This window comes from Patella vulgata, chromosome 9, assembly GCF_932274485.2.
Source record: "Patella vulgata chromosome 9, xgPatVulg1.2, whole genome shotgun sequence".
Lineage (NCBI taxonomy): Eukaryota > Metazoa > Mollusca > Gastropoda > Patellidae > Patella > Patella vulgata.
The window spans coordinates 27969013-27992325 of NC_065887.2; the positions used below are offsets into that span (position 1 = coordinate 27969013).

The 23313-nt window shown below is 32.7% G+C and overlaps 1 protein-coding gene across 1 annotated transcript; it reads left to right on the forward strand.

Moving 5' to 3' along the window:
• Window positions 1-913: 913 nt before the first annotated feature.
• LOC126832160 (putative leucine-rich repeat-containing protein DDB_G0290503) lies at window positions 914-22123 on the forward strand. Its single transcript, XM_050562865.2, has 15 exons — window positions 914-1032; window positions 2846-2914; window positions 4148-4315; window positions 4596-5156; window positions 5295-6215; window positions 6790-6847; window positions 7142-7335; window positions 8012-8131; window positions 8932-9132; window positions 13891-14050; window positions 14818-15031; window positions 15581-15743; window positions 16536-16771; window positions 17352-17434; window positions 17691-22123. The coding sequence occupies exons 1-15, from the start codon at window positions 1027-1029 to the stop codon at window positions 17741-17743; spliced, it is 3207 nt and encodes a 1068-aa protein (XP_050418822.1). The 5' UTR covers window positions 914-1026; the 3' UTR covers window positions 17744-22123.
• Window positions 22124-23313: the final 1190 nt, after the last annotated feature.

A 23313-nucleotide genomic window follows, 5' to 3' on the forward strand; every position in this document is an offset into this window, starting at 1 on the left:
TTATCTAGTGATAGTCTATTATTTTTTTTGAATTGTCAGATATCCTCCCAATCTAATTAAAATACAGATCTATACTTCGTTTCGTTTTTTTTTTATACTTTCGATGACCTACAAGAACGGCTTTTGACCTATGACGTCAAACATTGATTAATCAATCAGCATTGACCTTTCTAGTGATATACCCATAGTTCCGTGCATCGCACGCCAAGTCGCCGTAACAGATGATTTCATTGGCTAATCCGTCACGCCGTCCAGAACGCGGGTTATATAACAACTCTTCCAGATCCTAGTGTAGTGCAGACTAATAAAACGAAATTTTGAACGACATGTATAAAACACGAAACGAAATAGGAACTGTCACTGTGGTTTAATCAGATTGATATCCTCCCACATTCTCATATAACAATTTTTGGCCTTCGAAGATCTGAACAGTCGGTCCTAAAAGCCCGAGCAAACATTATCATTTCAAAATCTTCCTTTGTCAACACAGGGATCGATCACGAACAAAGAGCTCCCCAGTTCAATTACTGACAGACATAGTCGCCGAGCCGAGGCTCCAGGCTGCAGGCAATAGGGCCCGACAATTTTAGAATGAATTTATTCGTTTCATCTAAATGTTTCAGTTCTAAATTTGGCAAAACTTGTAGTCTTTACTATCCAGCCACAAAACCGTTTTCCGGAAGTTGAACCCTTATAAAATGTCAACCCGTCCAACATTCAGTACTTTAGTTTAAAATTCTCTTAATAATTTAAATTAAATGAACGACTTCTTTTAAAAGCATTTGATTATAAAATTGATTAAGCGTGCTATCGACCTCTATAAGTATATTGTGATTGGTTGTGGAGGTAATTGATTTAAAGTCTATCCACTATCCCCACTTAATGATCCACAAGAGAGACTTGTGAAACAAGTCTTAAAAGGAAAACAAGAAGCCGTCGTTTTTTAAAGCCTGAAGTGTAAATTAACACATTTTTCACAATGTACTAAATAGATAAGATATAATTGAAATTGGCATTCCGTGTTTCATGTTGGTAAGCCTAAAATTTGCAAAATAATCTCTATTATAAAGTTATAACTACTGTACTTCCATCTTATAATGTTGAATATATAAAACCCAATTCGATTCAAAACAAACGAGTTGCTCCCCCTTGCTTGATTGAATTAGCTGTCTGGTATCAGAAATCTTGAGATAATATCTATAACCTTTTGAATAATCTTCATTTTCAAAATAACTCAGCTAATTACCAGCTCTAGCCAAGATGGTGCTTTTGCACTTTTGCAGTCTCTACGAGTTTTCATGTTCTTGGCCGTCGTGGGCTACTCTTGCCGGACTTGGATTGGACTGGAGACTAAGTAACGTAAAGTTATAATGCCTATATGGATAGTTAGAGAAATGATTCGAGACCACTGGCACTGGTACCGCAAAAATGCAATAGCGTCACCAACTTTTGTGGTGGATGCTTGTCTGTGAGTTTGTTGCACAAGAATGTTTGTCTGGATTTTCCAGTGTTATTTCCTTTCATTCAAATGTCAGTTTTGTAGGTAGGGTCTTCTGTTCTGAAATAGATCAGTGTAGGCCTACATATTGTAAAGTACAAAAGACCAGATCATTTATATGATGGTTCATAATAATGTTCATTATCAATATCATCCTGCTATTGAAATTGAATTTTGGAGGGGTTTGATCAACTAATCCAGTGGCTTTTCAAATATACCCCACTATCCTCATCACCTATAATGATTAATTCTAATGCAAGCTATGTGTACTGGTTCCAACTCACATTGTACATTGTATGTATGTATGTGACAAGAGTATGGTCGCCTGGTTAATTTAGTGGGTTTTCTCTCACCTACTGTGTAAAGTTATTGTAAATAAAGAATTACCATGATAGTATTGTCCCAAAATGACCAGAGATAGTCTGATCACCACTGACTGCAGTTCACAATTTCACCTGTATAGTGCTACAAATCTACAAGTCTGACTATAAGTCAGTCTGTATTTAATAATTTGTGGCACTAATAAAAAAAATATAATAAGTTAGATCGTCTGCAAACTTTTAGAATGTTATTTCACAGCACAATTCACATTCCATTGAAAATCGATAGTGTTAAGAAAATCATGAAAGATATGCTTAGGCCTACTTTGTTTTTTTTTTGTTTTGTTTTGTTTTTTTAAAATATTAGTGAGGTTCCGCAGTCAGTACGAACTACGAAGTGTTTTTGTGTTGACGTCATCACTCCGTGTTCTGTCATTGACATAAGTGGCGTTTGGTTCGGCCATTTTCTACAAAGAAATCGGGAAATGTTTGTAGTTAAAAAACGAGGTATGAAATCGTTATTTTGTCGCTGATTTGCGGATTAAATTCGTATTTTTGCAGTTTTATAGAAAGCTTGAACATTTACAATTCAGTAGAAGGTTGATCAGCGTCAAAGTGGTTGCAATTGTTCTGATTTTGGGCTGTGAAATTTTTTTTTTTTTTCGACAGGTTGCGACAAGATCGAATCATCTCGAATTAGATAAAAACACATTGCATTAAGCTTCTGGAGGACTAAAATTTGATTTGATTTGATTTTTTTTTTAAAACCAAACTAACAGTGTTATTCCTTGTTTCAGGTGAACAACCAAACACAATTGATGCTGAGGACAACATTGTATTTCGCATTTTGACAGAAACGGAAATCTGTCAAAAACGAAGTACGAAGCGCCGTGTTCGTAGTTCTTACCGGTTATGAAACCTCTCTAATATTAGTTTGGCATGATATATGATTGTTATTGATATTTGTTTTGCAGTTTGTATGGTACATTATCTTAACATGACATCATAATATAAGTTTTCTTTTCAGTCCGTTGAAATGAACGAAATCGACAATACATCTAGAACTGTCTCAGAGGACTCTGTGATTCCTAGAAAGGTTAGATTTATTAAAAACTAATGATAAAATTAGAAAAGTATGCAAGAAAAAAAAGTATACATGTACATGTAAGCTTACATGTAAACTAACTTTTAAAATTAATCATGCATGAATGATTTCCAAAATATACTGAGAGTGAGAGTAGTGATAGACACAATGAAAACAGACCACAGAATTGACTGGTGATACATAGTGCAAGCGAGACATAATGTGTTGTATTCCAGGTCGATCCTTCATGGATCCATTTGATGGAAACAATTAGCCAGTCTTAGGATGGTAGTGTGATGGTATCTGATCCTTCGGGATACTATGGTACTCATGCCTCTTGAATTGATGCGTTCTCTGTGTTCAGTTGTCAACCTTGGCATACATGTATTTTGGTCTTCCACAGAACTGTAGTAGTAGTAGTTGTACTGACCCAAACTTTTTAAAGCGATAATTTCATATTTTTAAATTATATATTTAAAATATATTAAAATAAAGCCTTTAAAATAAAATAGATGGTATCTTTAAACAGTCCTACCTTGTTAAAGAATAACCATATTAATCCTATATATGCCAGTTGAGAAATTGGCAAGAATATAATTTTCAACTTCAAATTCAAACATTTGAAGATATCTATTTCATTGGGGTGGGGGGGGGGAAAGAAAAACAAGGGAGGTAATTGTGTTATTATTTCTGGGGTGAATAATTTTTAAGTGTGAGAATGATACCTATGATCGTATATAGTGAGTTGACAACCTATTGAACAAAAGACATAGAAATAATTATGTTTTGACTTTCTTAGGAAATATGAAATTCTCGCTTTAAATAAAAGCCACACTTAACGATGTCTGCACCTTAAGATCATGACTTTCAACATTCCCATTCTGTTCAATTCAATTTTTGCATTTACATGTAATAGAATTGATCTGTGGTAGGTGAACACGATCGTGAAAACATTATTCTCACTTGATAGTGGAATCAACGTGATCTGATGTGGTAACACTCAAAATTGCAAAATTAAATCTCAAACAAAAGAGATTTACATTCATCTATTTATAATATGCTGAGTTTTCATTGCCTCTCAGTATATTATGTACCAGTGTCCATAGCCTCCATACCCCTGCCCAAATTCTTGACAGCAATGAGCTTTTTTATTCATTTTGACCGTTTTAATTGAATCTTTTATATTTCCCGCTGTTGAAAATTTTGAAAATGCATAATATTAATGCTATATAGAATTTGTTTCAGGAGTTTGATTTTCAAAAGGAAATAATAAAAAGAGATGAGATAATAGCAAGATTAAGTTCTCGACTAAAGGAGTCTTTCTCCCAAAATGAAAGCCATGTTCTCATGCAGTTTGAACAAGTTGAACTTTTAAAACAAGAAATAGAAAAACTTCAGGTGGAATTAAGTCAGGTAATTTATTACATTATTATTTTTATTGTTGAGAAGAGCAATGAAGGATTCCATCTTAATAAAAGAGGTTAACTATTTATTCATTTATAGTGGACTGCAATTATAATGAAATTATCTAGTCATTGACTCCCCTTCTCGTGGGTTTATTATTAGGCCAAGCAAATGTATGCATCTTGTCAAGTGTTTCTATTCTCGATTCAAGATATTGCTGTAGACAGTTACATTCAGCTCCCTTTCTTACTATAAAACTTTATTTCCTTTCTTTTGGAATCTTTTACAGGCAGATGAAAAACTGAAAGCACAAGAGACTCATCATTTGGGTTCTGTTCAGGCTATTGAAAACGTGAAAGGAGAAGTTTATAGTCTTCAAAACTGTTTACAAAATGTGACTATCCTTGATCCTAACTCACGCCCCAATACTCTTCCAAACCCTTCCAGTGAAACCCATCAGTGTAACTCAATTTCAAGTTCGAATCCTAACTGTGTTGAAAACAGGACTGAGGATCTTGCATACAATTTAAGAGAGCTGCAACAAAAATTGGAAGATCTAGAAGAGAAGAGACTAAAGGATTTACGTATGCAAGAAGCCGAACTGATGGTTAAATATGAAGAAGAATTGGCCCAGCACAAAAGGGATCTTGAAGTAAGATTCATCCAAAAGTCTGAAGCAGAGAATGCCAGAAAGCAGAGAGAGTTCATCAAAGCTTTCCAGAAGATGAAGAAAAATATGAAGAAAACCACTAATCACAAAAATGATGAGAATAATTTGGCAAAAGAGAATGAAAAATTACCAGAGAAAAGAGAGAGTGATATTGTACAAAAGCTTGCGCTTGAAAATCAGGTGGGTACTTAGGAATATTTTTTTTTTATTTTTGCATAGAAACTAAATTTAGAGACTTACTAGGTTTTATTGGGGCGTTTTTCCAATCAAGGGAGACAACTTCAAAATGCTCATTTGCTTTCATATTGTACATTGTAGGAACTAGCAGAAGTACGAGATATTTTATTACAACAAGTAGATATTTCACTAGAGAATCAGGACATGTTGAAAAAAGAATTAGATACATATTTATGTCAGGATCAAACTACCTCTTTAGATGATGATATTTTCATGGATGAAATAGAAAGAATTTCCCAGATACAGACTGATGGTGCTATGATGGAATGGGAAATTCTTTCTCCCTCGGGTGTAGTAAGCCATGAAAATACTCAAACATCGTTGGGATTTTTTGAAGATACAATAGATGAAAGGCTGCTTATGTCAGAATTGGTCACAAATACTGGAACTGTTTCTCAGTGCCAAAATATAGATTGTATAAACATGAGAAATCGACTGCAGGAACTGTTAAAAACAAATGTTTCCCAAAATTCTCTTTCAAATGGCGTATTTTGTGATGATGGAGATGATCCACCCAAAGAGAGAAATGAAAATATGGCCGACAACTTAAGTGAAAGTGGTTCTCATTATTGTTTGTCAGATGAATTTGCATCTAGTGATCTTATTCCACATTTAAAACAATTTAAACAAATTAAAGCTGAACTTGAACAGAAAATCGAACACCAATTTCACGTGTTTGCTGAGGAAAAAAACAATTTTTCGAAAATCTGTGATTCTTTGAAAATTCAAGTTGAAAACTTACTCTTAGCAAAGAGCCAACTTGAGGAAGAACTTGAAGGTAAAAATGCTACTCTGTTGACTTTAAGTGAGGAATTTCAAAACACATTAGAAAAGTTTGAATTAAGTAAAGATGATTTACATGAGCATTTACATTTATTACAAACTGAACAGACAGACATTTCTGTGAATAATAAAACACCAGAACATCGCTCCACCAAAACAGCTGATGCTGGTAGTTTTGTACGTGAAGAAGATTTTACATCTATGGATATGATATTAGAGGTATGTATATATATACTGTATATATATGAATCTACATGAAAAATTTGGACAAAAATACATTTCATCCTGTAAACTAGTGTGGAATACATAGAATTAATAAGCTGTGAAGTTTTCATGGCTACTAGATTAGCTGACATAGTGAAAATAATTATGAGTAGAAAAAGTTTAATGTTTGATACTATTGAACTAAGTCACTAACCAGTCGAGAGTAAAGGCAAGGCAATCTCTGACTGAGTCAGAATCTCAATCCAGAGGTTAAGATTTTGTAATTCTACATAAGTGTTATTGGAAGCCAAGATGGCTCAATTTGCATGCCTGGCACATCAGATGCTACTCTAGAACGTTTCTCCGGATTTTTCAATCTGATTCCTTCTTGTCAGTGATGCTGGTCCTACAATGTATAGGACAGGTTTAAAGGGATACATGTAGTACAACAATTATAGTTTACAAGTACAGATTAAAATAAATAAAACCAACTAACTATTTATAATAAAAATATCACCTTGAATTGAATCTGGTTGGGTTTTCTTTTTATATTTATGAAATCTTATATGGATATTTCTTTCTCTTTTAGCCAAATATTGAACCTGGAGATATAGAATTCTGGGATACCAATTTTAATGCGCAGAACTGTAAGTAAACCTTTTCCAAATACATCCTTTTCAAATACACTGTTCACTTGAATGTCACTTTATGTACAGATTTCTTGTCATTATTAGAGTAATCTATAATAGAAATGCCAGACCCTATAATCTGGTAACCATGGTGACCTGTTACTTGATTTCATATTTGTCATTTGTTTCTTGCAATGTCTATATATTCTGTCTTGTCCTCAGGTTAATCAGAAGTAGTTTTTGTTTTGCGTGTAGTGCGGTCGTTCTGCACTTATTGTTAAGATGGTATTAAATGTATGTGTATATTTTCAGTTAAAACACAAGTTATAAATAAACCGTCACAAATATATGAAGTTGATCCTGAATTACAATTACAAGGTTACAGTAAAGAACAGACAATAGAATATATAACAGAATTAGAAGAAAAGGAAAGAATAATAGATGATTTAGTTTTACAAGTTAATAGTCTAGAAAGACAGCTAAAATCTAGTAAACAATTTCTATCAGTAAGTTAGTCAATTTAGATTAAGTTTTGAACATCATTTGTTTCACAACACATAAAAATATAGATACACCAGTACCCTCACAGAATCACAACCAATATATTTGGGATGGATTTCTGTTTTGGTCTGAGAAAAAGCATCAGAAATTTTCAAGCCTGGAGTGATTCCTGCTGAACCAATAGTGCACACAAGCATCCTTTGATAGTTGGGATTCACAGAAGAGCAGACAGAAATGCTGTTATCTGGGCAAACTGTCACATGGCACATGTAATCATGGAAATAAAAATGAAATACCAATCTAATTAAAACACAGATCCTATTTCATTTCGTTTGTTATAGTTCAAAATTTCGTTTTATTTGTCTGTACTACACTAGGATCTGGAAGAATTGTTATATAACCTGTGCTCTGGATGGCGTGAGGGATTAGCCAATGAAACCATCTTTTACTACAACCGGTCAAATCTTCATGTAGTGTAGGCCATCGAAAGTATAAAAAAACAAAAATGAAATATAGATCTGTGTTTTAATCAGATTGACTACATACATGTATTATGTAAGTCTCTGAATTGTATTTACAGTGCATTATGCCCCTATTTCTTCCCTTGGAAATAAAAGCAGTGGTTTCAAGTTTACTTTTGTCTGTTGTAAAGTATATGTTTAATAATGTTGTTATTAACAGGAACAATCAACTGATAGGGAAGTAGAAAGAGATGAAGCTAGTAAAGAGATTAACAGATTAAATAAATTAATAGATGAAAAAGAGAGTCAATTAACATCTAATAAAAACTTGTATCAAGAGGTAAATATTGTACAGTTTATTGTAATCTATTGTCTGTGTTGACTGTATGGTTGAATTTTTGTTTCAAAGGTCTGTCATGTGTAAGCTGTATGGTTTATCCTGTAATTGTATCTGACAAACAGATTGGGGGGTTAGAGCGTGCACAATGCATCATAAGGTCTGTCATTGAATCAAATGTCATGGTTTCGATTCCCCGGTTGTACGTGACAAGTAGTAGGGTCGCCTGTCCGACCTCATGGGTTTTCTTCGGGGGCTCCAGTTTCCTTCCACTGTTAAAAACCCCTCACTGAAATAAATTTAAACCATATGTTAGTCCGGAAATGGCCTAGTTTGTGTCAAGTGGACATACATCATTTCTCTTTCTGACAAACAGTTTCCTCCCAGTGCTGAGGAAATAAGGATATATTTTATGTTACTGACAATGATCATGTTAAACTCAATTTCTGTCTCTCGATCTTTGATAATGTTAACTCGAATTAGTTTATACCTTTCCCCCTGCCCACAAACATCTGTATTCCGTTCACACACACAACTGTAGTGAATGTGATAAAGACAGGATTATTAGTCAAAATGAACTTTAAACCAACATGGCCCAAATATTTGGTTTTCGTCAGTTACTCTGCAGAAGATGCCGAATGTTGTGAAATTTACAATGAATGCATCATATTAAATGTGATTGAAGTTCAATCATTGAACCATTTTTGGACTTCATTGTAGTTTGTGAGGACTTCAAAATCCTTCTTATGATAATCAGAGACTGTAAGAGTAGCAAACTTTATTTGATTAAATTCGTTTTGCAGATTGGAGATATGAAAGATAGAATTGAAAGTTTACAAGAAGATGTAGAAAGTTTAAACAGTGAAAATCAACAACTTAAAACCCAACTGAATACATCAACACAGAGAAATTCAGACCTAGAAAATAATATCAAATTGTTAGAAGATGAACTGAATGAAAAAACATTAGAAGAAGGCAATTTACCACAGGAAGTAGTTAGTCAGGTAACGACCATGATTGGTTATTTAATTGCAATTCCTCACAGTTTTCAACAGCCCTTAGCTTGAATCTTTGTACAGATGTATGTGAATAATAACCAGTACATGTAGTTGTATTTGAAGAAGTGAAAGACAGACCTGAGTAATATGATGGAGATGCACGTACCCTGACGCTCAATAGTCGCCTGTCCAACCTTGTGGATTTTCTCCGGGTCCTCCGGTTTCCTCCCACTGCTAAAGACCCCTACGCGCAAGCAAATTATTGAAATAAAAAAATTAAAAAAACATATGTTAGTCCCGAAATGACCTAGTTTGTGTCGAGTGGACGTTAAACCCCATTTCTCTCTCTCTCTCTCTCTCTCTCTGATGCTCAATACTGATAAAAACATTATATTCTGAATTTTGTGAAAATTAAAGTTGCTGATTTTTTGGAAAATATCAAATTTTTTCACAGTTTAATCCACGCTAAAATGTATTCAAATTGATTATTTAAAGTTTAATTAAGATAGAAAATCTACTGGCTTGGATTCAATCAGATTGAAAAGAAGCTACACTGATAGGTACTGGTGACCAATGAGAGACCTGTCACTCATTGCCTTGTAGGTGACCTATAGAGAATCTTCTACAAGTATTTGATATTAAAAAAAAAACCAAAACGCGTAGGAGATTTTATTGATCACCCAACCTTTTCTTACATGCACAAATAAATAAATAGATGTATAATTCTTTGGTATAGATTTTATTTTATGTAGTCATACTTCATCTTTTGTCAGCAAGTCACCTTTGCAAAGTCCGATATATTGACCCAGTGTTCCTTGTCCAGAAAGACATACTGAAACTTTGTCACCAGAGTGAAAAACATTAATGGTAGTTAACCATGTTGAGATATAAACCAAATAAAAGTAGTTCCTTTTTAATAAAAAAAAATAGTTCCTTTTTAATAAAAAAAAAAATAGTTCCTTTTTAATAAAAAAAATAGTTCATTGAGGAGATATCGCTCAGTAAAATATGAAATTTATCACACAAGTGATATCTAATGTAGAATGTGTTAATGGGTAATAAATATGAAATTTATCACACAAGTGATATCTAATGTAGAATGTGTTAATGGGTAATAAATATTAATTAACCTAAAACAAAGAATATGGGGATGAGCAAGATTACCATAATGTCCAACTTTTTAAGTGGTGATAGTAATGAGGAAATTCTAATAATAACATTCAGTATTATTCAAATCCGGAAAGTAAACCAAATTATAAAATCAATATGTTTATGATAGTAATTTGACCAGGTTTTAATAAGGCAACACAGATAAAATAAGTTGTTTCTCGGGCACAACCTGTACACAAAAATGGTTACTGTGCAGTTTTTTTTATTGGTCTTGCTGAAAAAAAACCCCTATGTAACGCCCGGCGGAACATTGATACACAAGTCATAAAAAAAAATATGCCGCATGTGCCTACATGTGTCATACATGTATATCCATTCAAGTGTATTAAACTGATTCAGATGAAAATATTTATTTACGGGTCTTTATTATCGATATTGAAAGATCCTCCACTTTTGTATCACATGATATTAATTACCTCCCCTGATGAAATAGAAGTTTTCGTCCACATCGAAAATTGTTGACAACAATATTTGAATCATTCAGTCTTAATCGGCTTATTATTCTCGGCTTCAGTTACTGGATGTTTGAAAAAGCCATTTGATAAAACAATGAACCGGCCACTATGGTATCATAAATCAATCTACTTTCGGATAAATTACAATAGGTTAATTATTACTTGTTGATTAAGTAGCCAATCAACTGGCTTTTTGTATGCAATAATAGTCATACCATAGTGAGAATCGGTGATTTGGTTCATAATCCGAGTAACTAGCATATTTAACAGTAATTTTGATAATAATATAAAAAAAACCCCAAAACAAGCTTGCTGAACATACATAACAGGTCCAGTAAGTGGCCTTTGTTAAAATAAGCCACGTGGCAAATGAAGACGACCTCAGGTAGAGGCTTGGCATAAATTGCGAATTGCGCTGTCTCGATTCTCCATAGGAATTTTAGGTAGATATTAAAATAATAATTGGATCATACATTTGATGGTTTCACTGACCAGTTGTTAATTAAATTTAAATAGTCATTAAATATAATCCCCTGAGTGATAGCTGATCACCAAATATCCCAAGAAAAAGTCATTTATTATATATATTTCTGACAATCTCCAATGCCGAATCCAGATGTACAATAAATGAAAGCAAAACCGTAGACAAGTGATAACTTTCTGTAGTGTTCTTATCAAAATACAGAAAAAAAGGACCGCTCAGCAATAGCCCAATTTAATTTTGCACTATCTTCTAATCAGCAGTGAGGTAAAAAAAAAAAAAAAAGCCTCCTTTCCCTCCTACATTTTCAGTTGTCAGGTGCCTGAGAAACAAGATATTTATTTTGTGTAGCCATACAACAATGAGGAAATTTAACTGATATTATTAGTTGATAAAAGAATAAGAACACCAAAGATTGGTCATCTAAAAGATGAAGTAGCAATAAAGCATGAGGAAATTTAAACTTCATTGTTAAATTGTATACAGGGAACAGAACCCTTTTTTTTTTTGGCCTAAACTTAATTGTTAAATTGTATAAAGGTGACAGGACTTGTATTTCATCAATCAGGGCCCTTATTCACTAAGATACAATAAAAATTTTAAGAAATACTGCAATTCGATTGGCTGACCAGTAAAATCAATTTGCATATATCCAATGAAGTTGCAGTATTTCTTAAAATTTCGGTTCTAACTTAGTTTAAGTTCTCGTGAATAAGGGCCCAGGGTTATTGCAATAATACACACATTCCCTAGGGAAATAATGTATGAAGATACCCTTAGAAATAGGGATTTCATATAATTGATGGAAATATATTACGGGTTTCACGAAATTGCTAAAAATATCCTGGTGTCCATGGCGTTGTTCGAAATGTCAGAAATTTTTAGTGATGGCTGACTTTTTTAGTAAGTTGAGTATGAATCTTAATTAGATGTGTTACTGATATGGTTTAAGTTTGAGGCAAGGAGGTAGTTTTTTGTCTAACCTTGTGAGCTTTCTTTTAATTTACTACTCCATTCAACTATAATAAATTATTGAAATAAATAAAATATGATACTAGCCTAGATTGAGTTAAACTTTATTTGTCACTCACGTTCTGTCCACGTTGTGTATGCAGTTGTACAGTTTATGATTCAAATATTTTAGTTGATAACATTACTGTTTTTATATGCCCACATGGAAATGTGATAATTAATAGAATACAATATTGTATTCTATTAATTATTGTACATGTATATTAACTTATCTGAATATCAATTACATCATTTTGACTTAGTCAAAATTGATCCCATCAAACCGTCTTTAATGGGTTTATGTTACCTGTTTCTATTGATTGGAAGTTTCTTACATATGGAAATGTGGTAGTATATGTCCATCTGTCCGTTGTCCACAATTTCTTGTGTCAAACACTCTACAGACTACATTTATTATCTGATCATTTTGAAATTTATATATTATGTTGTTTATCAAAGTGATTCGAAGAAGGCTATTTCTATTACTTTTAGAGTTATGGTCCTTGTTTCACTTTGTAGAACCTTGTGAATACTCTAATGACAAAAGTCATTATCCGATCTGTATTAGATTTACATACGTTGTTTAGATTAGTAAAACGAAGAAGCCTATTTCCATTTATAACTTCTAGAGTTATGGCCCTTGTTGCACTTTGTTGAACCTTGCGAACGCTCTATCGACATAATTTTTCATCCGATCTGTTTGAAGTTTATATGCATTATTAAGATCAGTAAAACAAAGATGCTTATTGAATTTCAGCAATTTCTGTTTATAACTTCTGAAGTTATTGCCCTTGATTCGCATTGTTGAACCTTGTGAACACTCATTCGACAGATGTGATCATCCGATCTGTATGAAATCTATACATTATTTACAATATTAAGATCTGTAAACGGAAAAAGCCTATTAAATTTCATGAATTTCCTTTAATTACTTAAAAAGTTGTGGCCCTTGTTTTAATTTGTTGAACCTAGTGAACGCCCATCCGATCTGTGTGAAATTGTTGCAAATTTTAGATTAGTAAAATGAAATGAAATGAAATGGGGTTTAACGTCCTACTGTTCTGCTCATACTGGGCTAAAGATAATGGGCAAACGCCATAAAGTGTGCTATATTGAATTCCAACTGCCAAGGGATCTTTAATGTGCACACAAATGTGTACATGTTGTCCCTTGTCAGGCCCGAGGTCCAGCACCAGTGATGGAGGAGGAACCACACCGGAAAATCCAGAACTTTCTTGGTCAACGTAGGGATCGAATATGAGACCTCCTCAGTAAAACGAAGAAGCATATTGAATTTCAGGAATTTCCGGTAATTACTTCTAGAGTTATGACCCTTGTTTCACTTTGTTGACTCTTGTGAAAGCTCTAGCGATCAAAGTTATCATCCGATCTGTATGAAATTTATATGCATTATTTATATTAGTAAAATGAAAAAGCCTATTAAATTTCAGCAATTGCCCTTGATTACTTTATGGCACTTGTTTCACTTTATTAAATCTATGAATGAAATTGATATTAGTGTCTAGTAAAAGCTCCCATTACCTACAAAAGAATAGATATGCGACAACCCTTGTCGACTGCTCTGATGTTTTAGCTGCTGTGGGTGTATGTTTCATTGCCTGGCAACTTATTTTTGATTAATTTAAGGAATCACCAACACCCTCATCCAGTGAATCTAATGATTTGGGAATGTTATACAGTGAGTCTGATTCAAATCCTGTTCCCCATAAAAAACAGAAATGTGATTCAGAGAAGTCATATGACACAATTGACACAGAGATTAAAATGAAACTATTGGAAGAAGAAGGTGAATATTTTCTTAATTTCTTTTATTAATTTTCTGGGTTTTTTTGTGCTAGATGACATATTTGATAGGATACTACTTCATTAATGTTTGGTAGAAATTTAAAGAGTCTGTGCAGTTATTGTGTTGAATTTGCTAAATGGGTATTTTTCTACATTAACAATCTTTACATCTGAAGTTCATGGAGGCAATGTTGTAACTTCTTTTTATATTGTTATCACCCCTGTCCGTCCATGTGTCCATTGACATTTTGTTTGTGGACACTCTACAGGTAACAATTTTTTTCCGATTTATATCGGTTCCTTTCAATATTTGCACATATAAAACCATAACTTCCTGGATGATGGACCCTGATTGTTCGAAAATTCACGTTTTTTTATCCGATTTTAAAAACCGTTCATATATATCACTGTTACACTCTAATGACAGTTGAGTTCGACGTTTGTGAAAATCAGGCTGAAACTGCACCTTGTAAGCAAATAGTGTAAGGGTATGTAATACAAAGGTTGTGGACCCTCTAGAGGTCACAATATTTATCCGATTTTGCTAAAACCAAAAATGTATGGTTATATCCCAAAGATTTCTGTTACTTTAGATATTCACACATATTCACACATATTCACACAGATAGTGTTTAAAGTATGTGATACCAAGTAGTAGACCCTCTAGAGGTCACAATTTTTCCTATTGGTCATCGAAATGACAGATCACTGCAGTCCAACACTTTTCAAAATATACCCTCTCTTGAATTGATAATGCCTTTATTTCAGTGATATCCCTGAAATTAAAATTGCGTCAGGAGAAACTTATTGGTGCTGATTTATTAAGAAGTTTGGTAGCTGAACAGAAACGTTATAATATACTGTTAAATAAAGAGAAGGCTGAGTCTGATAGCTGTACAACAGAATTACTGGATCAGTGGGTTCATGTTTCAAAACTACAAAATGCCTTGAAGGAAGAACAGGATTACTGCTCGTCCATCTTGTAAGTTTATTTTATGCACATGTATTGATATATTTGATATCCTGAAAGACAAGTGCTGTTTAGATGGTTACAAGCTGGTAACTGCTCATAGAGTTTTATTCTGTTGTATAAAATTATATTCTTATCTTTCAAATGACAACATGGAAAGATTTGAGCTATTAGAAGAATATTGTTAACAGTAACACTGTCGGAAAATAATGAGAGAGTTATTATAGGCTATGCCTGTTCCTCAATCCCTTTCAATTTCTGAATAAAATATTGTTTAAAAAAAAGGAATAAAAACCCCCCAGTTATTTTGTAATATCTAGTAGGTTTAGTCACCCTTGATTGAGGTGAAAGATATATTTAACCAATCTCTCAGGAATGCTGATAACTGATAGGGAAATGAAGGGACTTGGTGAGGGCGTATTACTTCAGGTTCTATTAAGGTTGTAAACAGGGTACCGAGTGACATACTTCCTAGATATTTATAAACAGTATTTGTTTTATTAATTTCATCGTTTTAAGTGTCTGAGACAATCGGCTGTATATTTTCAATGTTTTATCTAGAGATGTTTTAGAAGAACAACAAGTTAAATTTAATAAGGTTAAGATAAAATTGAAAGAAGAAGAAGAACATAGATTTATTCTAGAACAGAGATTAACAGATGCTAAGATTAACTTAAGACAACAAGTTCCAGTTCAACCTGATACAAGGCAACAAATGGCAAAGGTACAGTAGCAATTTGTTTAGACTACTGTTTAGACATATACCCTAGCATGCAATTTGTTTAAACAGTACTACAGCATGCATACTTGTTTAGACTATATTAATGCATATATATGCTTAGACTATACTGTTACAGCTTGCATGCCTGTTTAGAGGATACTGTTACAGCATGTGTACTTGCTTAGACTACTGTTACAACATGCATACTTGCTTAGACTATATATATACTGTTACAGTATGCATACTTGTTTAGACTATACTATTATTAAAGTATGCATATTTAGAATATACTATTACATCATGTATACTTGTTTAGATGATACCTTTACAGCCAGCATGCATATTTGTTTAGACTATACTGTTACAGCATGCATTCGGCTACTTGTCCAAAATTATTGTTATTCTTCAAATTGCCAACATTGCTATTGTCTGCCCTTAGAATCTTGCAAGATGACATCCCTTGGATTTAAATATCGGTTATGTCAGTACATTCCCGCTTTTAAAGTCCATGTACTAGTACAATAATTTGTCATTTTATATTTATAGATTTGTCCTTTAGGATTGACAGCATTATTTGTTTATAATTTTTATCACATGGGCTGAATGAGGTGTGTAGCTGGCATGCATTTTTGTCTAGTTGTTTAGATGGGATGATAAACAGAAATATCAGGTTTACATCCAATGTAAAAGATCTTCTCTAAGTAAGAATTAGGCGTTCACACTGAATTCTAGCTAAAATTCCTGTTTCTAGGACTAAATCATAGCCAAATTTAAATTACTGTATAACTATTTCAGGTTCAGAGATTATATGCTCGATATCTAAGAGCTGAAAGTTATAGAAAAGCCTTGATATATCAGAAGAAATATTTACTTATATTAATTGGTGGATATCAGGATACAGAACAGGCTACATTAGGAATGATAGCACAGATTGGTGTACCAACAACTTACAGTATTAATAGATACCCATATTATACTCCTTTGTTACATATATTCCGTCGTACTGTCACTGCTGTTATAGCTATATTTAGGTATGTAAAACATATTCTTATGTTACTGATATGTTAGTGTGTTCCTGTGGGTGGATTCACTGTCACTTTATTAAGGTCTTTTCACTGAAATGTTTGAATAATGGGATGAGTGTCTAGATAGTATTTCTGAAGCCATGAAGCCAGAGGTTGAAAATGATAATGATATATAGGATGAAGAGTACAAGATATGAAGTCCATCATACTGTCTTGTCACTGTTCTTTTTAAAATATTGAGCATTTTCAATTTGTTTTAATTTATCTCAATCTTCATGGAAAAATTATTGCATGTATTTATATCCAGAAGAATTATTACACATACTTTGGACTAGCACTCACTCACAGCACTTTGACTTAGCTACTTCTGGCAAGATAAGTAGTGTGAGATTTGCAAACAAGAACATGGTTATAAATGCATTCTTGTCTGGTCAGGGAGAATGGCAGAGTAGTGTCAGCTTTGGACCATGAGTTATGAGTGCCTAACCCAGTGGGTTTACTCTGAGTTTAAATAATTGCAATAAAATTATACCAGATTAAAAGAAATGTTAAGTATTAAAATGATAAATATATGGTATTATAATAGAATGAAGTATATGGTAACTAAATGGAAGAGAGCTGTTAAAGTTGGTTCACCAGTTGTAGGTGGTGCTGCTAGTGTTGGTTATGGTAAGTTTTATTCATATTTAACTAAACACATAGATATACAAATCAGTGAAAAATATATTCAAATTAGTCAAATTGGCAATATGTCTTTGCACCAAATTTTGGGATACACCAACTTGAAGTAACATACTATATATTGATATGTAACTATCTGCCCAACCTCTTAGCTCTGTTATACCTCTAAACCATGAATATTTACCAAAAGTTATTATATATTCAGATAAATTTTATTGTTGATTATGTTATTTGTACATTGCAGGTTATTTAACTAGTCATAGTTCCTGTTCACAAGAATCTTTACGTCTTCTGTAAACTTAATAGATCCTCCACCTTAGTGAATTCCTAATGTATATATTATGTGTTATATTAGCTTATGTCTTATATTTATTATTATTTATTATTTAACAACCACTGGCGGTATTCTCTTGAAGGCTATTCCATTTAAAATTACTTGGAGGAATGTGAAAACCATGTTTTTAAATTGTCTGCTGTTCAAATACTAAAGATGGTGGAGGGGTTTGGAAAATATTTCTACATATTTTGCTTGTAGTCTTTTAAAAAATTTCTAATGGTACTTGTTAAGAGATTGATAAATGTACAGTTATGCTGTATTTGTTACTCCTTAGTTTTCTGGGAAATACAACTAACGAAATGTTAAGTAACATTTGTTACTGCAAAAGTTGACTCAGAAGTCATAATTTCTACTTAAAAAACTCTGGTAGCTAAAATTATGTTGAGTTCTCGACATGTGATGTAATAGGATGGCAGCCCAAATTATGATTGTTTTAAAGGGTTGATTATGGTCTTGGTAATTTAATTAATGTCTAATTAATAATTTATATAACATTTCATATCTAAAAAACGATCTCCAGTAGGCAGATTTAGCTCTTGCATAATGCCTGTTTAAATAATGTAATATAATGTCATAGAGAAGTTGTATTATTGTAAAAACCATCATCATTAGTCAAGATAAAAATTATTTCACAATGACAGCCATGTTGATTTTCCCCAGTTGTGCACCCGAACACAATATATGGTGTTTACTACTTCCTAGTGGGAAACACAATATTTCCAAGTAGTAATAAATACAGCATTATTTTTTAAATGGAATAGTCTTTATATACTAGATATTTGTTAAAGCATATTGGTAGTATATTATAAGAGTGCTGTACACTAGTCCCGGTATTAATTTACAAATATGAATGTATTTTAGAAGTTTTTCTTAATTCTAAACTAGATTGTGTTTGAATTGAAAAATATCTGTTAACATTTTTTTAGAAAAAAAATTTGTTATTTATAGATTTAAATGAATTTTAGATTGATAAAGTGATCACAACTGTCTCAATACTTAGAAATAAAAACAATTAGACGCTTGTTCCTTGCCAGACCTTATTCCCTGCACCACTGACAAGGTGCAACTAGGCTGTAAAATCCCAGGCAACTTTCTCATCCAGCCCTGTGATTTAACCTGTAATCTGGTTAATGAGCTAGCACCATATTCCCTCTTTATACATCAAATGTATCTTGAAGAAAAATGATTTTTATATATATATATTAGACTAATTTGGTGTGTAAGCAATAAATGTAGTTTTCATAAGTTAAATTAGTCCCCCCCTCCTGCTTTTTAAAAATATATTAGATTGATTATATTTAACAAATATATATTTTATCTGATCTATTTAAACAAAATGTCTTCCATGTCAATATATAATTGCTTGTATTGCATTTAATTTCTTCCTGCAAATTATAATTGGCCTAATGTAAACTGTACAGTACATGCATATATCTAGGCTGTCCGATTTTCTTCCATTGGTGAAAGATGATTTATGGTAGATGTTAGTCCCAATATTGCCTAGTAATTAGCTAGGCACCAGTGGTGTTGAGCATTACTAAAATCAAAGTGAACTTCAATGACATTGGAGATGACAAACATCTAATCAAACCTCTTTGAAGAGGGAGAGGAGAACATTTAAAACCAGAGTTGATGGACATTTTATGTTATATTATGTTTTAAAATATGGATTATTACACAGTCATGTGCTGCTTACAACCAAACTTATTCCAATGCTCAACATTAATCTGTTGTGTCTAAGTAAAGCCACTGATTTTCATTTGAGAGATTTTGCAAGCTACAATATCATGAAAGTTGAATTTCTAAAAGGAAGGTCAATCCAAAGGGCATTCAATTCTGTTCATCATTTACAATGATATGATGAATTAAAAATTTCACAACATTTGGCATCCTCTGCAGACCATAAAAACAAGTGAGTGCCACCTATGTAGATGTTATGTAAAATCTTTTGAATGATTTTTTTTTTAATCCAAACGGGGAGATTATCTACCATTATTATTTTGCTTTGATTTTCTTTATAAAATTTTAAATAATCAATTTGAGTTCATTCTAGTTTAGATTAAGCCATGAAAATTAAATACTGTCTGAAAAATGGAAATGACCAACAGTGGCTTTAAAGATTCAATTTTGATAATGTCAGTGGGAATTCACTATTGGTACATGTAGATTAGAAGAATTTTAAGTTTTGGGAATACATGTGAATAAAGGTTCTGAAAAAAATGTTTCAAAAGGCATTTATCTTCTAATTTTAAAACTTACTTTGTTTGAGATATAATATTACTTTTAAAAAGTGATAATTGTTAATCCCTGTGTAATATTCATTCTAGTCATATTTGATATTGATTAACAGCATTTAACAGTATTTATATTAATTACATTAGTAGTTTTAACAAGAAACTGGTTTTTAAGAAGTGATTCTTCATTTAGAAATGTAACATTGCAATAAAACATTAATGATGATAAATTATTATTGATCATTACAATATATTATATCCACTTTTTTATCTTCACAAAATCATGGTATTATTAGCAGATTGTTCCAAAGATCATTAAAATTGATCAAATGTAAGTTATGGTCATCCCTTTAGTTTCCTTTGATTCATGGCATCAGTTATTTACAGAAGAATACATTGCCATCCATTAACATCAACATAGTGTTTTAGTAGTCTATATTACTATGGAAACAACACAATTAAGCTCATATTATCATTAAATTGAAGTTTATATGAAAAAGGTTGGTTAACTTGTCTGTGATTCTAAAGTTAATGTGCTTTGCGTGTTGTTAACAAGATAACCTCCCCTGTAAAACAATGTAAGCTAATGCTGTCATGCACATGTTGTAATACCTTGATATTATCAAGATAAATATTTATCATGATACAATTTAAAAACAGAATTTTGATTTAGCTGATCAAAATTGTGTTCATTTTGGAAGCTGTGACATATAATTGAAATGTCAATAATAAAGCAGTTTTCAGTAATACTAATAGAAAACTTCTCACGTCAAGATTTTTCAAAAAACAGTTCATTATTATAGAATTTGCCCAAGAGATACAGTATTATTACTTTACCACATACAGTGAACTACTGAATTTTAGACATTTCTTATTCTCTTTGTTGATAAAGAGCTCATTTAATTAACAATTAATTTGTGATAATTAGCTATTTTTTGATTAGCATATGAAGAGCCCCGAGGAAGAACGATCTAAGTCACTTTTTCAATGAATCCCAGTTAATGGCGCCATCTGGTAGCAAATTGTATAAGCTTTCTGTAGAACAATCAATTTCAGGTAAAATCGACCGGAGTCACATCGAACCAAGGCCCTTCTGCAATGGCCTCCCGGACAAATACAAGTCCATCGTATTTATTTGACCGTAATTTGTCTGAAAAGTGGAAGTCAGTTGTTGTACTGGTAATTATGATTCGTATTAACATCATTTTGAAGTTGTAATTAAACCCACTCGTTGTTCTGTTGCGTCAAACATTATCGTCCAAAAGTCTGTTTTGCCTTTTATGCGAAAAGACAAAAATGTTACTTAGATCGTTCTGTCCCCTGGACTCTTCATGTGAAATCACAAATATATTAAAGAACACAATCTAGTGCTTAATAATATCTTGAGGTGTTGTCCAAGGTTGTCTTAATACAATTTTTATCAGTAGAAGAGTTCAGAAAAAATAAATTTTGTGTTGAAGATTTATGGATCATTAATGAAGAATTAATCTAGTCATTAAAGCGTGCAGCATGTTATGTAGTTAATATTTCTAATCAAGGGAAAACTAATCGATCACTAAAACTCTGTTAGAAGAACCCTATTGAAATTCAATCTTTTGCATTATTGATCTTGTCTTCGAATCCATCCATGTTTCGGAAATTATTTTTTTTTAAAAAAACACACCGAATTGTTCAAATAGTAAAAGAAATGGCCCTATAGAAATTAAAGCTTAACTTATTTTTCACAAAGTCATTGCCCTTTTCATTGTAACCTAGTCAACACTCGTGAAGATCAGTGTGTTAGGGTTGTTGCTTCTGTGACTTTCTTTGTATTACAGAAATGTTTTTGGTGACCAAAATTTTAATGAATAAACCATATTAAATTGTAGATGCGTGTAGTAGCTTGGTCAAGGTAGCGTTTGATAAATGTATAGAAAATCGTTTTGATATGGTAGATTAGTTTTAACAAAGCATCTGGGTGAATGGTTGAATTATTAATGTTATTGATAAAACGGTGCTAGGACTGTTTGGTCCTTTCGTGTAAATGCCAGGAACTCAAATAGGTTCCAAGTTACACATTGAGATTACACTGGCATTGCAGTAATAAAGTTAAGTTTTTTGATGATATTCGTTTCTTTTTTCTTTTTTTTTCTTGTTGTTTCTTTTTACATCTATGTACGTTGTCTATCAATGTAGTATCAAACACCAAGCCAGACACTGGTCTGTATCGGGGTGATAACCTATAGATTTCATATAGTTTTGGATTTGATATGCTACTATAACGCATAGACTATTGATATTGCCCAAGACAATCAGGTCAATTGCCATCGTGCTTGGGGGTTCTGTCAGTATAGCAAATTAGATGTATATAGGTTTCCAAGACTAGATCCACACTGATCGGCAGTGAATTTTCGCTAGGCCGCTACAATCACTGATTAGGATGACATCTATCGGACGTAATGAGCCAGAAATATTAACTTTTTTCCTGCGACAAATTAAATTCTAAAACATTTTTTTTTATGTATTTGAAAAATAAATAAAGGCGTTTGACGTATTTGTAGGTAGAAATTATTTCCTATTTAGTGCAAATGGGTATTAAAATGAGTAAAAGTCTCCATTCTGCCCGAACTAGAACGTCTTATGTCCGTAAGAAGAGTTTGGCTTACGCAGGATGTAAGAGTGTCTAAACATATAATTGGTGTTTCGGTGTTGTAGTTATATGATTGTGGAACTAATAAATCCGTAGATATAAGGATATCATTCATCGGCGATTCGAAACATGACCATTAGTTGACATAGACATGCACAGAGATCATAAAATGAAGAAGTATAATTCATGAGCGTAGTATATTTCCATGAATAATATAATTAATGATCAAAAGATATTATCACATCCAAGGTTTTAGAAAACTATTGTACATTCACTGGATTATTGATATTATTTTTCGGATCGAATATGATAACAACGAATTCTTGAATAGAACAGTTGAACTGTTGGGATTTGGTTTTATGTTCTTGATACAGACAGAAGGGGTAGCAGTGGCGGATTAAGCTCCAACAAGGCCTGAGGTGGCAGTTGCTGGAGGGCCTATTTAGTTTTTAAATAGGGCCTATTTAAAATGGCGTGGGCCTAATTAATTTCGGGTCAGGGCCTATGTTGATTCCCGTTGGGCCTAAACCCCACCCCCTAACATTCATTGTCTATGCGTTTTTTATCGTATCAGACAAGTCTAAAAAATTTTTTTTTTACAAAATCTTTGGGCATGAGGCTGCAGCCTCATCAGCCTCAATGATAATCCGCTACTGAGGGGTAGCAC